The sequence below is a fragment of the Jaculus jaculus genome, chromosome 12 (genome assembly GCF_020740685.1).
Source record: "Jaculus jaculus isolate mJacJac1 chromosome 12, mJacJac1.mat.Y.cur, whole genome shotgun sequence".
NCBI lineage: Eukaryota > Metazoa > Chordata > Mammalia > Rodentia > Dipodidae > Jaculus > Jaculus jaculus.
Window position 1 is genome coordinate 893,038 of NC_059113.1, and position 15,301 is coordinate 908,338.

Genomic DNA, 15,301 nt, shown 5'->3' on the forward strand with positions numbered 1-15,301 from the left:
TCTGGACATGAGGTCATTGGCCCTGGTTTGCACCTGTTGTAAGGTATTTTACCTCTGGGCGTAACATGAAGCCATCTTGAGTTAAAGAATGTTTTGTTCTGGCAGCTATGGCAACTTTGAAGCAGAACAAGACAGTGAAACGAGCTCTGTAACAGTATAAATACGCTACTGGAGGTATTGACAACAACTTACTAAATGGTGGAAGGAAGGGTCACAAGATCATCACCTTGAATTCTAGAAATTGTTCCCTTCTGCACATCCCTAACGGCAAGTGGGAAAGCGAGATTATATAGGAAACGGATTAGCTAGAAGTGGCACTCCATGATGTCGCCGCAATCCATTCTCTTTCTCTCTCCATCTCTCTTTATCAAATAAATAAATAAAAATAAAATGTTGTCAGGTGTGGTGACCCACGCCTTTAATCCCAACACAAAAAGTTGGTTTTTTTTTTTTTTTTTTTGCTTTTTGAGGTAGTGTCTCCCTCTAGCCCAGGCTTCAAAACAAAGCATTAAAAAAAAAAAAAAAAAAAAAAAAAAAAAAAAAAAAAAAAAAAAGGTGACTATCAAAACATCAATTGACAGCACATGCTAGCAGGGGTGAGGAGAAAGAGGAACCCGTATGGAGACTCTTCAAAAGGCTGAAAATAGAACTACTATGAGATCCAGATATACCTCTTTTGGGCATATGCCCTAAAGACTTCTATATACCACAGAGACACTTAATCATTTTTATTGCTGGTCTATTCACAATAGCCAGGAACTGGAAGCATCCCTGATGCCCATCAATAAATGAATGGTTAATGATGATGTGCTGCATATGCACAATGGAATTACACTCAACAGTAAGGAAAAATGAAATAATCAAATTTGCAGCAAAATGGAGGGACTTGGAAAAAATCCTGCTGAGTCACACAGGCTCAGAAAGACAAACGCTGCATGACCGCTCTGATATGCAATTCGTAACCTGGTCTGGCTACAGTTACTTGTAAGCAGGACTAAATATTTATGATACAAACATGACATTAGAGTGAAGATAGGAAAAGGGGAAAATAGTGAGGGAAGGGAAAAAGGGTTTCTGGAAACAAGTCAATGATCAGCAAAAAGAAAGAAAGATGAGCTGGAGAGATGGCTTACCTGCAATCCAGGTTTCAGGACCCAGGTTCAATTTCCCAAGACCCACGTAAAGTCAGATGCAAACAGGGTAGCACATGCACCTGGAGTTCCTTTGCAGTGGCTAGGGGCCCTGTTGTGCCCATTCTCTATCTGCTTTTTTTTTTCTCTCTCTCTCTCTCTCTCTCTCCTCTCATTTAGAAATAAGATATTTTTAGAAAGGAAGATAGATATGGAAAGGCTAAGGGGTAGAGGAAAAGGGATTGGGGGGATACACAAAACTGTGGCAAAATGAATCAATCCCATAGAACCTTCTTTGGTTGGGCATGATGGTGCATGCCTTCAATCCCAGCACTCAGGGGGGCAGAGGTAGGAGGATCATCATGAGTTCGAGAGCCCCCTGAGACTACATAGTGAATTCCAGGTCATCCTGAGCTAGAGTGAGACCTACTTTGAAAAATAAGAAAGGAAGGAAGGGAGGGAGGGAGGGAAGGAAGGAGGGAAGGAATTTTCTTTGGGATACCATTCAATAAGTCATTACCCTCAATAAAGGGAAGGGGGACCTGAACATAAGTGCTCTATAAAAGGTGGAAAAAGCATTAAACTAAAGCCATGGGCACTGGCTAGTAATTCCCAGGGCTGGAATTGGGTCCCCTCTGTCACAGTGAGCTGTTGGTCAGGGAGACATGAGGACCCCAAAATAATACAGGATATTGTCAAAACACTTGGTAACCTGTAAGAGCTAAAAGGTAAATCCCTATTGCTGAAGACACCACAGCCTGGACATCAAGTGACCATGCTGGAACTGAGAGGAAATCCAGTTCCCTACTGTCTAGCCCTCATAGTTTTACCAACTGACTGATTAAGGAGATCCTGCCAGTTACAAAATCAACCAGCCAAGCAAGAAGTATACACTTGTGTAATAGTGGCACACAGCTGATGTAGGTAACCAACTGTTCACAGATTGGATATGACACTCAGTAGGGTGAACCCATATCTGGCCCTGGGAACCAAGCCAGATTCCCTAAAACAGGAAACCAATATGGTCCAGAGAGAACCTCCACTGCTCTCTAACTAAGAATGAACATACACATCAATATAATTTTCTTTTTTTTAATTTTATTTTTTGAGAGAGGGGAAGAGAGAAAATGGGCACAACAGGGCCTCTAGCCACTGCAAATGAACTCCAAGTGCATGTGCCCCTTGTGCATCTGGCTTATGTAGGTCCTGGGGAGTTGAACCTAGGTCCTTAGGCTTCGCAGGCAAGTGCCTTAACTGCTAAGCCATCTCTCCAGCCCCACATATCAATATAACTTTCTAATGACTAGGCCTCTCCCCGTTTTATTCAAACTGTTCTCACTTTTGGTTGGAGAATCTGTTCTATTTTACAGATGGAGGAGAATACAGGTGAGAATAAGGAAACATCAATACATCAAGAAGAGAGAGCCTACTGTCTACCAGCAGATGGGTCACCTCCACCTCATCTGCCTGAGGCCAAAAGTCACAGGGGAAGTGGAAACATGAATACTGCTCTCACAGCTAGCCTGAAAACCAGTTCCATGGAAATGGTGACAGACACTGTTCACTCAAACCTCATAAAACAGTGATCCAGGGCTGGAGAGATGGCTTAGCTGTTAAGCATGCCTGCAAAGCTTAAGAAACCAGGTTTGATTCTCCAGGCCCCACATAAGCCAGATGCACATGGTGGCACATGCATCTGTAGTTAGTTTGCAGTGGTTAGAAGCCCTGGCATGCCAATTCTCTCACTCTCTCTCTCTCTCTCTTTCCTCCTCTGTCTCAAATCAACAAATAAATAAGTAAATATAAAATCTTAAAAAAAAAAAAACAAAACGTGATCCAGAGTGTACATAGAAAGCAACACTAAAACAGATCCCTATCTTGCCTACGAAGTTTCAGGGATTATTTGGAAGAGGGGGCAGAAAGATTGGAAGACCCTCAGGGTGATAGGGAATACCTTGAGACATTATGTTTCCCCCATCCCTGCAGAGACCAACTTGGTCCCCACAATGAATACCAATAATCCCACCAGAGACCCTCAGCAGAATTGGTGTGGGGAGAAGGAGTACATGTGTGCAACCTTTTAATTTTTTTTTTTTTAATTTATCTGAGAGTGACAGACACAGAGAGAAAGACAGGTAGAGGGAGAGAGAGAGAATGGGCCTGCCAGGGCTTCCAGCCTCTGCAAACGAACTCCAGACGCGTGTGCCCCCTTGTGCATCTGGCTAACGTGGGACCTGGGGAACCGAGCCTCGAACCGGGGTCCTTAGGCTTCACAGGCAAGCGCTTAACCGCTAAGCCATCTCTCCAGCCCACCTTTTAATTTTTTTTAAAGGGCAATACATTAGCAAAGCAACTGACCAGACCACTCATACCATCCTAGTGATGCAGGTGAGAACTCTATGAGATTAGAATTCCTGTGCCAGCAGCTTCAATTTTCCAGTTCTCATCCATGCTAGCAAAGAATTGAAAATGTTGACTCAAGAGAAGGGCAAATTATGAGATTTGTTTTAGGGAAAGTTATAGAGGGAAAGGAAAGCAGGAAAATGCCCAAGGCAAAGGCCAGCTGGGAAAAGGGAAGAGAGACCAAGAAAATCTTCCTCACATAGACAAAGGACCCTCCCTCTCACTCAAGTGTGGAGGGAGGGACCTGATTGTCTGGAGGGCCCAAGAAGAGCACTGATATAGGAAGGGCCCACTTATGGGACCTCTGGGAAACTGAGAAGAAACAGAAAGCTGTTGTTGCTGAGGAGGGATTAAGAGATTGTTGCTTGCAGCCATTCTGGGTGAGACTGATTCTAGTGCTGTCCGAGCAGGCAAGGTGGCAACCATGTTTCTCTGGGTCAGTCTCTAGCTAACTACCTATCACAAAAAAGCTACCTTTCTCCTAATAGGTATCACTGAAAGCCTAAAGTACTTCCTAGATGAAATTACATGGTAACCACAGATACTTGTTGCCACAGCATAACTTGGATCCCATAAAGCAACTGTTTCAAATAGTTTATCCTCATGTTTTTGCTATCACAAGCCTGGGTGATCTGCAACTGGCATTTCACAGAGGCCAGAGGGTGAGCACTCTTCCTGGTGTCCCAGATGGCTGGTGATTGGTGTGAGAATGTTCCTTTTACATGAAGGACTGTGCACAGTTAATGCAAACACTTGCCACACACCCTTTCTAGCTACATAAGTAGGCTGTTTGACTTTTCAAGTCAGCTGGGAAGATATCGTGTTGTCCTACTCCTGATATTGGAACAATAAGCCCAATAAAAGGTTTTTCTAGAGTCCTTTTTTTTAATTATGTATTTATTTATTTGTGTGTGTGTGTAAAAGAGAGAGAGAGAATGTGTGTATGGGCACACCAGGGTCTCTTGTCACTGCCACTAGAAAAACAAACAAACAACAAAAAAGAAAAAGCTACTTGTGCCTACTTTGCACTTAACTTTACATGCTGAGGAATTGATCCAATCCAACAGGTTTTGCAAGGTGCTGAGCCATCTCCCCAGCCCCCCTTTTTAAATTTTATTTTTATTTCAGAGAGGGAGAGAGAAAGAGGCATAGAGAGAGAATGAGAATGGGTGCTCCAGGGTCTTCCGCTGCTGCAAATGAACTCCAGAGTCATGCACCACCTTGTGCATCTGGCTTATGGGGGTCCTGGGGAATTGAACCTGGGTCCTTTGGCTTTGCAGACAAATGCCTAACTGCTAAGCCATCTCTCCAGCCCCTAGCCCCTTTTGTTTCATGTACATCCAGTATATGTGGCAAGTATATGTGCATGCGATATATACATGTGTGTGCTGGTATGTGCATACCATGTGACATGTGTGGAGGCCAGAGGAGGGTGTTGGGTGTCCTCCTCCTTTGCTTTTCTCTCCCTGAGACAGAGTCTCTCACTGAACCTGGAGTTTACTGTTTTCCAATTAGTCTGGCTGACCATGCTGAACCCCAGAAATCCTCCTATCTCTGCCCTGCCTCAATGCTGGGACTACAGGCATGCATAGCCATGACTAGCATTTTATGTAAGTGCTAGCAACTGAACTCAGGTCCTCATGTTTGCATCGCAAGTGTTATCACCAGCTGGGCCATCTCTCCAGCCCTCTCCCTATTTTTTTTTTTTTCAAAGGTAGGGTCTCACTCTGGTCCAGGCTGACCTTGAATTCACTACGTAGTCTCAGGGTGGCCTCGAACTCTCAGCGATCCTCCTGCCTCTGCCTCCCGAGTGCTGGGATTAAAGGCGTGCACCACCACGCCCGGCCCCTTTCCCCATTTTTTAAAATAGAATCTTACACTATATTCCAACCTGTCCTGGAATTCACTATGTAGTCCATGTTTGCCTTGAGCCCATGACAATCCTCCTGACTTAGCCTCCCAACTGCTAGATTTAGGGCCTGTGCCATCATACCAGGCTCAAGTGACCTTTTCTTGCCCACTTTAGGTTAAATCATGAGCAGAACAAACTCCAGCCCAGGGTGGCCTCAAACTCACCTCAATCCTCCTACTCTGCCTTCCAAGTGCTGGGATTAAAGGTATGCACCACCACTATTGGCTACTTTTTTTTTCCAGCTCTTGGCTGCTTTTTTATTTTTTTTATTTTTTATTTATTTGAAAACGACAGACACAGAGAGAAAGACAGATAGAGGGAGAGAAAGAGGGAATGGGCGCACCAGGGCTTCCAGCCTCTGCAAACGAACTCCAGACGCGTGCGCCCCCTTGTGCATCTGGCTAACGTGGGACCTGGGGAACCGAGCCTCAAACCGGGGTTCTTAGGCTTCACAGGCAAGCGCATAACCGCTAAGCCATCTCTCCAGCCCTTTTTTTTTTTTTAATTTTTATTTATTTATTTGAGAGCAACAGAGAGAGAGACAGAGAGAGAGAATGTGTGTGCCAGGGCCTCCAGCCACTGCACACAAACTCCAGATGTGTGTGCCCCCTTGTGCATCTGGTTAATGTGGGCCCTGGGGAATCGAGCCTCTGACCCAGGTCCTTAGGCTTCACAGGCAAGCACTAAGCCACTAAGCCATCTCTTCAGCCCCTGGCTACTTTTTAAAAAATATTTTTATCTGGGCGTGGTGGTGCATGCCTTTAATCCCAGCACTCGGGAGGCAAAGGTAGGAGGATCACTGTGAGTTCGAGGCTACCCTGAGACTACATAGTGAATTCCAGGTCTGCCTGGGCTAGAATGAGACCCTACCTTGAAAATACAAAAACAATTTTTTTTTGTTTTTATTTATTTGAAAGAGAGAGAGAGAAAGGCAGATAGATAAGAGAGAGAATGAATGGGCACACCAGGGCTCCTAGCCACTGCAAACGAACTCCAAATGCATGAATCTTGTGCATCTGGCTTATGTGGGTCCTGGTGACTTGAACTTGGGTCCTTTGGCTTCATGGGCAAGCACCTTGACCATTAAGTCATCTCTCTAGCCCTATCATTAGAATTTTGAGGGGTATTATGTTAAATCATATGTTAAAAATGTTATGTTAATTATGTTAAAGATCTCTTTTGGTAATTAGCCATTTTCACAATTTTATTTTGTGGGTCTCCAGTCATCCATGCTGGTCTTGGATTCACTATGTAGCCAAGGATAACTTTGAACTTCTGAGTCTCCTCCTTCTATCTCCCAAGGCTGAGATTACAGGTGTGCACTGCCACTCCTGGTTTTTTCTTATCCCCAGACATGTTTATTTATTTGTCATATTTTAATTTTTTTTCAAAAAGTATTTTTTTAGTAACAACTTCCATGATTATAAAATGTAGCCCATGGTAATGCCCTCCCCCCCACCTTCCCCTTTGAAACTGCATTCTCCATCATATTCCCTCCCCCTCTCAATCAGTCCCTACTTTCTTTTCTTTTCTTTTCTTTTTTTGATGTCATGTTCTTTTCCTCCTCTTATGATGATCTTGTGTAGGTAGTGTCAGGCACTGTGAGGTCATGGATATCCAGGCCATTTTGTGTCTGCAGGAACACATTGTAAGGAGTTCTGCCCTTTCTTTGGCTTTTACATTCTTTCCACTACCTCTTCCACAATAGACTCTGAGCCTTGGAAGGTGTGATAGAGATATTGCACTACTGAGCACTCCTGTCACTTCTTTCCAGTACCATGATGCCTTCTGATTCATCCCAAGGTCACTGCCATCTGAAAAGAGAAGATTCTCTACCAAAAGTGAGAGTAGCATTAATATATAGGTATAAACATTAAGAGAAATGCTTACTGGGCAGTTTGATAAGCATAGTATATACATTTAGCCAGACAGCAGCAGATATTACACCCCCAGGACTCATGACTACCACTGTTTTAAGTTTTCAGTATCAGGGATATATTCCCTCCCATGGAGCAGGCTCCAGTCCAATTAGAGGGGAGTTGGTTTCCATCATGACAGATGTGCACTATTGCACCTGTTGGGTCATTTGGCCTGGCCAAATATAAGGCTTGCAGTGTCCACTGTTGCGTATCTTCACTGGTGATTTCTCTTTATCCCATTGAACTGCCATGCAGAATGGCTTCTTCCAACTTTCTGTCAGTTGGTCTACATGGAGGAGGTTATCAGCTCAGTTCTAGCAGCATTTCTCAGTGGCCTTGCAGCCCAAGTATGTGGAGTCTTCAGCAATAATTTTTTTGTTTGTTTGTTTTTGTTTTTCAAGGTAAAGTCTCAACTCTGGCTTAGGCTGACCTGGTATTAAATCTCAGGGTGGCCTTGAACTCACAGCAATCCTCCTACCTCTGCCTCCCAAGTGCTGGGATTAAAGGTGTGCGCCAGCACGCCTGGCCTGTTTTACTTTTAATGTGGTTCTGGGTATCCAACTCAGGTTTGTGCATGTGGCAAGCACTTTACCAATTCAGCTGCATCTCCAGTCCCCATTTTCACAATATTAAATTTCCCACTCCATGAACATGGGAGATCTTTCCATCTGCTAGTGTTTGCTTCAATTTCTTTCTTAATTGTTTTAAAGTTTTCATTGTAAAGGCTGGCATGGTGACTTGCTGAGTTTGAGACTAAGCTGGGCTACGGGGTGAGTTCTAGGTCAGACTTGGCTCGAATGAGACCCTGACACACACACACACACACAAGTTGAGCTTGGGAGATGGTTCAGAGGTTAAAGGCACTTGCTTGCAAAGCCTGGCAGCCTGGGTTCAATTCCCTAGTAAAGCCAGATGCACAAGTGGTGCATGCATCTAGAGTTCAGTTGCATCAGCAAGAGGTCCTAGTGCTCCAATATTCTTCTTCCCTCTCCTTACAAATAAGTAAAAAATAAAATAAAAATAATTTTTATTTTTGGTTTGTTTTTGGAGGTAGGGTCTCTCTCTAGCCCAGGCTAACCTGGAATTCACTATGTAGTGTCTCAGGGTGGCCCGGTACTCACAGCAATCCTCTTACCTCTGCCTTCTGAGTGCTGGTATTAAAGGCATGTGTCACCATACCTGGCTAAATAAAAAATAATTTTAAAAACGTTTTCATTGTAAAGATCTTTCACTTCTTTGGTTAAGTTTATTTATAGGCACTCATAAGGCTGTGATGAGTGGAACTATTTTTTCTTTTTTTCCTGATTTCTTTCTCATCATGTTTCTTATTGGTTTATAGGAAATCTACTAATTTAAAAAATATATATTTCATTTATTCATTTATTAGAGAGAGAGAGAGATAGAGAATGGGCGCACCAGGGCCTCCATCCACTGCAAATGAACTCCAGATGCATGTGCCACCTTGTGCAACTAGCTTATGTGGGTCCTTTGACTTTGCAGGCAAAACGCCACAGCTACGCCATCTCTCCAGCCCAAAAATTTACTAATTTTTTTATGTTGATTTTGTATTCTGCTACTTTGCTGAAACCAATTGCAGATATGCATTATTTGAGGGCATCTTTAGGGTCTTTAAGATAAGGGTCATAACATCTGATACGACAAGATAGAAGAAATGAGGAAAGAAGAAAGTTGCTCACAAATATTGTTGCTCTTTAAAAGTATGTAGCTAGGATGCCACAATGAGTGAAGGCAGAGTTTGTTTGGGGGTGGGAGGAGGGCAAGAAGCTTGAGGTAGCCCTCCAAAGAAACTTTGACACTCAACTAAGATTTTATTTTCATTTTATAGTTTTCATAATCCAGGGGAGGGATAAGTGAACAAACAAGATGTAGAAATTTGCATATCATTTCTATAGTCAGGTCACCCTAACAATGCACTCCATTTTACTTTGTTTTAGCCTAGCCAGTCTTTCCTTCTTAGCATCCCTTTGCGCCCTTTCTGGACTCTTCAGGATTTTTCCATCTGCTGACAAAGATGGTTTAGGTCCTCAACAATTAACTCTTACAGTAACTCAGTGAATCAGTTCAACTTTCAGCTTTTCTTCTACCAAAGTAATTTACGAAAGCACTGCAAGTAAACAACTTCCCCCCTCCCCCACCACAAAGATCTCCGCCATTCCAGGCTCACTTCTCTGGAGGCAGGACAGAAAGGCGGAGCTATTCAGCGGCCAGTCCAGGCTCAGGGAATTAGAACGCACTGGGCACTGGCCAGGAAGGAGTTCCGCTTCACTTGGTTTTGCTTACAAGGCTCCCTCCCAGCCTCCCCCCAGGGTGCTCTTTGCTCCGTTCCGGCAGGCAGGCCCAGGCAAGGGTCCAGGCTGGGACCTCGCGAGCGGGCCAGCGGGGGCCGGGTCGGGCGGGCAGGAGGCGGCGAATGGGCGCCGGCCGGGGCGGGCCGGCGGGGGCGGGGCCCTACTTCTGCGCCCCGCGGCCGGGGCTCGTCCCACGATGTGGCGAGGGGCTCGCGCGCTCTGCGTCCCGGCTGTGAGCGGCGGCGCGCGGTGGGTGTCCGGGAGCAGGCCTGCGGCGCTCATGTCCACTCTGCTCATCCGCCAGCCCCAGTATGCGTGGCTGCGTTTGCTGGGGCTCCGCGAGGACAACGACGGAGTGTACAACGGACAGTGGGGCGGCCGGGGAGAGGTACGCGGACTCCGGGAAATCCGCCCCAGGTGTGCTCGGGAGGCCTGGGGCGGACCCTGCCCCCGCCTTCCTTCTGCCACGCTGGAGGTGGTGGCTCGGCTTTGGAAGTCTCCTCACTGCAAGCTTTCTCACGAGGAGTGCATTAAGAACGAAGAAAACAAAACAAAAAATCCCTTTGGATTTGTTGTTTCGCTTTGAATATTATGAGGAGTTGTTGCCATTTTGGAGCTAATAGGAAGATACCTCCCAAGGTTACCTTTAACACAAAGGCTTGCCTGCAGTCTGTAGTCCACAACTCTGTTGGGCAGTTGAGCTTAATTCTGAGCTGTATTATTGCTGATGCAATGTGGTCTGGCGCGCAGGGAACGTTCTTCGGTGTACTTTTATGTTGTCCTCTTTTCTGAAGTCTTTTGGAGTTTGCAAGACCGTACTCGCTAACGTCTTGTGAACTTCTCCCCTGAGGAGCTGGCTTTCAGCATTTGTTGTCCAGAGCTTAATGGTGTCAGGCCACCCAGCTGCTTACTACTCAGTAACACTCCATTGTGTAGAATGTAGTGGCATTCAAGGTTATTGTTTCCTACTCTTTTTTTTTTTTTACATTTAATTAATTAATTAATTTCACAGAGAGAGAATGGGTGCGCCAGGGCCTCGAGCCACTGCAAATGAACTTCAGAGGCATGTACCCCCTTGTGCATCTGGGTAACGTGGGTCTTGGGGAATCGAACCTGGGCCCTTTGGCTTTGCATGCAGGCAAACGCCTTAACCTCTAAGCCATCCCTCCAGCCTACCCCCCCTCCCCCAGGTAGGGTCTCACTGTTCCCCAGGTTGACCTGGAATTCATTATGTTGACTCAGGCTGGCCTCACACTCACAGTGATCCTCCTATCTCTGCCTCCAAGTACTGGGATGAAAGGTATCGCCACCACACCTGGCCCATTGCCTACTTTTTTTTTTTTTTTTTTTTTTTTTTGAGGTAGGGTCTCACTCTAGCTCAGGCTGACCTGGAATTCACTATGTAGTCTCAGGGTGGTCTCGAACTCATGGCAATCCTCCTACTTCTGCCTCCCAAGTGCTGGATTAAAGGTGTGTGCCACCATGCCTGGCCATTGCCTGCATTTTTAAAATAAAGTTTTAATTTGTTTTTATTTATTAGAAACAGAGAGAGGGAGGTAGAGAGAAAGATAGAGAACTCCAGATGCATGCACCACCTTGTACATCTGGCTTATGTAGGACCTGAAGAATTGAACCTGGGTCCTTGGACTTTGCAGGCAAAAGCCTTAACCGCTAAAGCTATCTTTCCAGCCCATGAAAGGAAGTTTCTTCCCAAAAAATGTTAGGTGGCATGAAACAGTGTTAGAACCTGCGTTGTTACAGAAAGCACTTTTTTTTTTTTTATCTGTGGTTTTAGACCATGAAGTCGTTTTAATTGTTCCCATGTAATTGGGAGTTTGATCCTGTTTTCCTTTTTCTTTTAGTCCTGGGAGTTGCACGTGGGGCCTTGTGCGTGCTAGGAAAGCACTCCACTATTCACTCACATTCTCACCTCCTTCATCCAGATTTTGGCACCTGGTCATTGCGCTCTGATACAATGCTGATGACCTTTTAGCTGTTGCTTCTGCTTTTAAAATTGGAGAGCTCTCCAGGCGAGTGAACACAGGCACTTTTCCTGGTTGTCTGGTTGGTATTTCCACATCTGACCAGAGAGGGTGGGCCAGTAAAAGGGAGAGAAGCAATGAATTAAACATCAGTGTAGTCTTAATGGAAAAATAAAAGATTTAAATAATTGATTGCATTAAAGCTTTTTCTGTGTTGAACACAGCTAATACTTAGCAAGGATGGGTCTTTTTTTTTTTTTTCTCTCCTGTTTTTGGAGACAGGGTCTCATGTGTCCCATGGTGGCTTTGAACACCCTGTGTAGCTGAGAATGAGCCTTCTACGTCTGTGTTTCAAGTTCTAGGGTTACAGGCCTGTGCCACTGTACCCAGTTTATGAGATGCTAGGGATCCAACCTTAGGGCTTTGTGCACGCTCCCCACTAGGCCTCATCCCCTGTTCACAAGGGTGGGTTTTATAGAAGGGATTTCTAATGCTTAGGAGTAAGTTTAACAGAAAGAATTCCTAATGCCTAGGTGAGAAATCTAAAACAGGACCTGTTGAGTTGTTAGTCCTTACAGAAGTTAACTGAAGTCTCCTATTTTGTATCTTTCTTTTTATTCCCTCAACTTTTGGAAATGACTAAGTTTCTCTGATGGTTATCTTTTCTCTCCCCCAAGGTTATTACGACCTATTGTCCTGCTAACAATGAACCAATAGCAAGAATTCGACAGGTATGACTTTTAAAATTGAAGCTGCTAACAGGGAATGTGTGCAGGTTTTCTTTAAGGTTGAAGGCAATTTGGCAGGTCCAAGAGCAATATCAGTTTACAATTGCAAAGTATAATGTTTCTAGGGAAATTTCTCTAGCTATAGTTATGTGTGTTGGGTTACCTCCTTCCTTATTGGATTCTAGTTGACTTTTAGTTTTTATTTGTATGTTTTGTTTTTCTAGGTAGGGTCTTACTGTAGTCCAGGCTGACCTGGAATTCACTATGTAGTCTCAGGGTGGCCTTGAACTCACAGTGATCCTCATACTTCTGCCTCCTGAGTGCTAGGATTAAAGGTGTGTGTCACCATGCCCAGACTTTATTTTAATTTAACCTGTGTGTTTGTGTGTGTGTGTGTGCGCACATGCATTCACACACATACATACTGGAGATAGAGGCCAAGGCCTAATTTGTGCGAGTCAAGAGCTCTTCCACCAAGTCATATCCCCAATCTTTACAATATTTTAGAAATGAAGACTGTTGAAATTATCATCCAAGACAATTAAAAAAAAAGATATCATCATTCAAAAAGTTTAGGATTTATGGATTGGATTGTCATAGTTTTCAATTTCTTTTGCAAAATATGTATATTTATATTCTATAAGAAGATTATTCCCTTTTAATTGTTTTTCTCTCACCCTAATTCTTAACTTAGGCCAGTATGGCAGACTATGAAGAAACTGTAACGAAAGCAAGAGAAGCTTGGAAAGTTTGGGCAGATGTAAGTATAGCCTTTATGGTCCCTACTGCCCTTTTTCTTCATGATGTCCTTAAAAATCACACTTTTCTCATTTGGCGTTAGGAGACTGTGTACTTTTAAAAGATTAAAACTGTGCTAATGTAGTATGAACTGGACCTGTGAGTTTTCCTCCCCAAAGTTGTAATGGAGTAAATGGAGATCTGTGTTGAAATACCTGCTTGGGGTTGGAGCAATGCCTCAGTGGTTAAGGCATTTGCCTACAAAGCTAATAACCCGGGTTCAATTCCCCAGTACCCATGTAAGCCAGATGCACAAAAGTGGTTGGTGCATGAATCTGGAGTTTGGTTGCAGATACTAGAGGTCCTAGTGTGCTCATTCTCTCTGCTTGCAAATAAACAAATTCCTGCTTGCTCCTACTCATCCCTCTTTTGCTAGATTAATTCAGATGTGTGCATGTGGGGAGGTCTCCACCTAGGTCAATGCCTGGCCCCAGGGCAACTGCAACAAAGGCCTCCCATTGGCTGTGGCAGAGTCAGCCTCCTGGGTTTCTGAAGCTCCATGTCGCGAGCACTCTCAAAGGTGATTGGTTGAGAGGATTCCGCCCATGAAGGTCAATAATACTCAGACGCTGGTGTACTCGCAAAGGAGTTTACTGGGATGAAAGTCACACACAAGCAAGTCCAAACTATCACAACTAATATTATAGCTAATATAATATATATCCAAATTATATTCATCACTACTAACACAATATTTCTAGTGAGTCTAAAATGTATACAACCTGATATCGCGACACTTGGGAGTATCGCGAGACTCGGTCTGTGAGATTTCTGACGTCACAACCTGGCGACACGGGGTCCGTGCTCCGACTTTCTCTCGGTTCGCAGTTTTCAAGGCGAGTCTCAGTCGTCTCGGTCGTTCGGACAGCGTGTCGGGCAGATGAATTCGGATCAGTGATGCGTCTCGCGGAGGTCTCAGTCCGGACCGCTGAGCAGCCGTTCAGTCAGTCATAGTGTCGGGAGGACTGGGACAACGGCTGCTAAGCAGCTGGGTTTTTTTGTATTTTCCACTACTTATCTAGGGTTGCACACACCTTCTGGTAATCTCTTACTATGTCATTGTACTCAGTTTTTTTCTTAGATTTTTTCTTACAAAGGTTGACTTTGCAATTTTACTCTCACACACAAAGAAAAACAAACTTATTTATCTAAACTGTCCCTGGACCATATGCTGGTCCTTACATGCTCATAACACTCCATTAGTCATTAAATGAGTGAAGATGAGAACCACGACTAGTGCTGGGCTGGGCCTCACTGATCTGCCACTGGCTGGGAGGCCGCCTTGTGGAGAGAGTGAAGGGATCCCTTGGATTTCCCAATCTCCCTCTGCCTTCCATATCAGTGCTTGTCAGAAAAAGGGGAGGCTAGTGCGGATGTAACTTAGTGATAGAGTTGCGTAGCACATGGCAGGGAGGCTTTGGGTTCAATGTCCAGGACTAGTAAAAAGAAAAGAAAAGAAAAAGGAAAAGTATGTGGGGGAGAAGGCCAGGAGTGCCCAGCTTTGGGAGTTATCATGACTTCAAGTGTTCACAGGAGAGCTAGCACATCGCAAGCATCAGTACCACATAAACATATATGCCACTGGCTTTGGGACTACTGAGCCTTGAGTCAGTGATTGTACTGGGAGGGGTGGGGTAGAGAGGGTAGCCACTTGGGAATGGGGCGTGGGGGTTGGGATTGGGCTGAAGAAGGCAAACCCTGGAGAGTCCTGACTTAGCTGTAGAGTTATTTTTAGCCAAGACTGTGCAAAGCAGAGAACATCTTTCCTCTGCTTTAGTTCTGAATAAAAGGTAGGTTCAAGCTGGGCATGGTGGCACACACCTTTAATCTCAGCACTTGGGAAGCAGAGGTAGGAGGATCACCATGAGCCAAGACCAGCCTGAGATTACATAGTGAATTCCAGGTCAGCCTGGGCTAGAGTGAGCCTCTACCTTGAAAAACCAAAAAACATAAAATCAAATAAAAACAAAGAAAACGGAATAGAAAGTAGAGTACTTGTGAACCCTTCATCCTTTTCTCCAAGTTTCCTCTATTAACATCTTGTGTTAGTGTGATACATGTTGGAAATAATGCAATAATATGTTGCTACATTCTCACTAACTAAAGTACACCCTTTACAT

At 44.5% G+C, this 15,301-nt stretch overlaps 1 protein-coding gene across 3 annotated transcripts in view; it reads left to right on the forward strand.

Moving 5' to 3' along the window:
• Positions 1 to 9,868: 9,868 nt before the first annotated feature.
• Aldh7a1 (aldehyde dehydrogenase 7 family member A1) overlaps positions 9,869 to 15,301 on the forward strand; it is a 52,173-nt gene continuing 46,740 nt past the window's right edge. Inside the window, exons 1-3 of one of the 3 annotated variants that reach the window (XM_045131826.1) lie at positions 9,869 to 10,061; positions 12,333 to 12,386; positions 13,078 to 13,143. In XM_045131826.1, coding sequence (XP_044987761.1) covers positions 9,870 to 10,061; positions 12,333 to 12,386; positions 13,078 to 13,143 — 312 coding nt within the window. In that variant the 5' untranslated portion in view covers position 9,869. The remainder of the gene's footprint in view (positions 10,062 to 12,332; positions 12,387 to 13,077; positions 13,144 to 15,301) is intronic. The other 2 variants (XM_045131825.1, XM_045131824.1) reach the window with 2 other exon arrangements.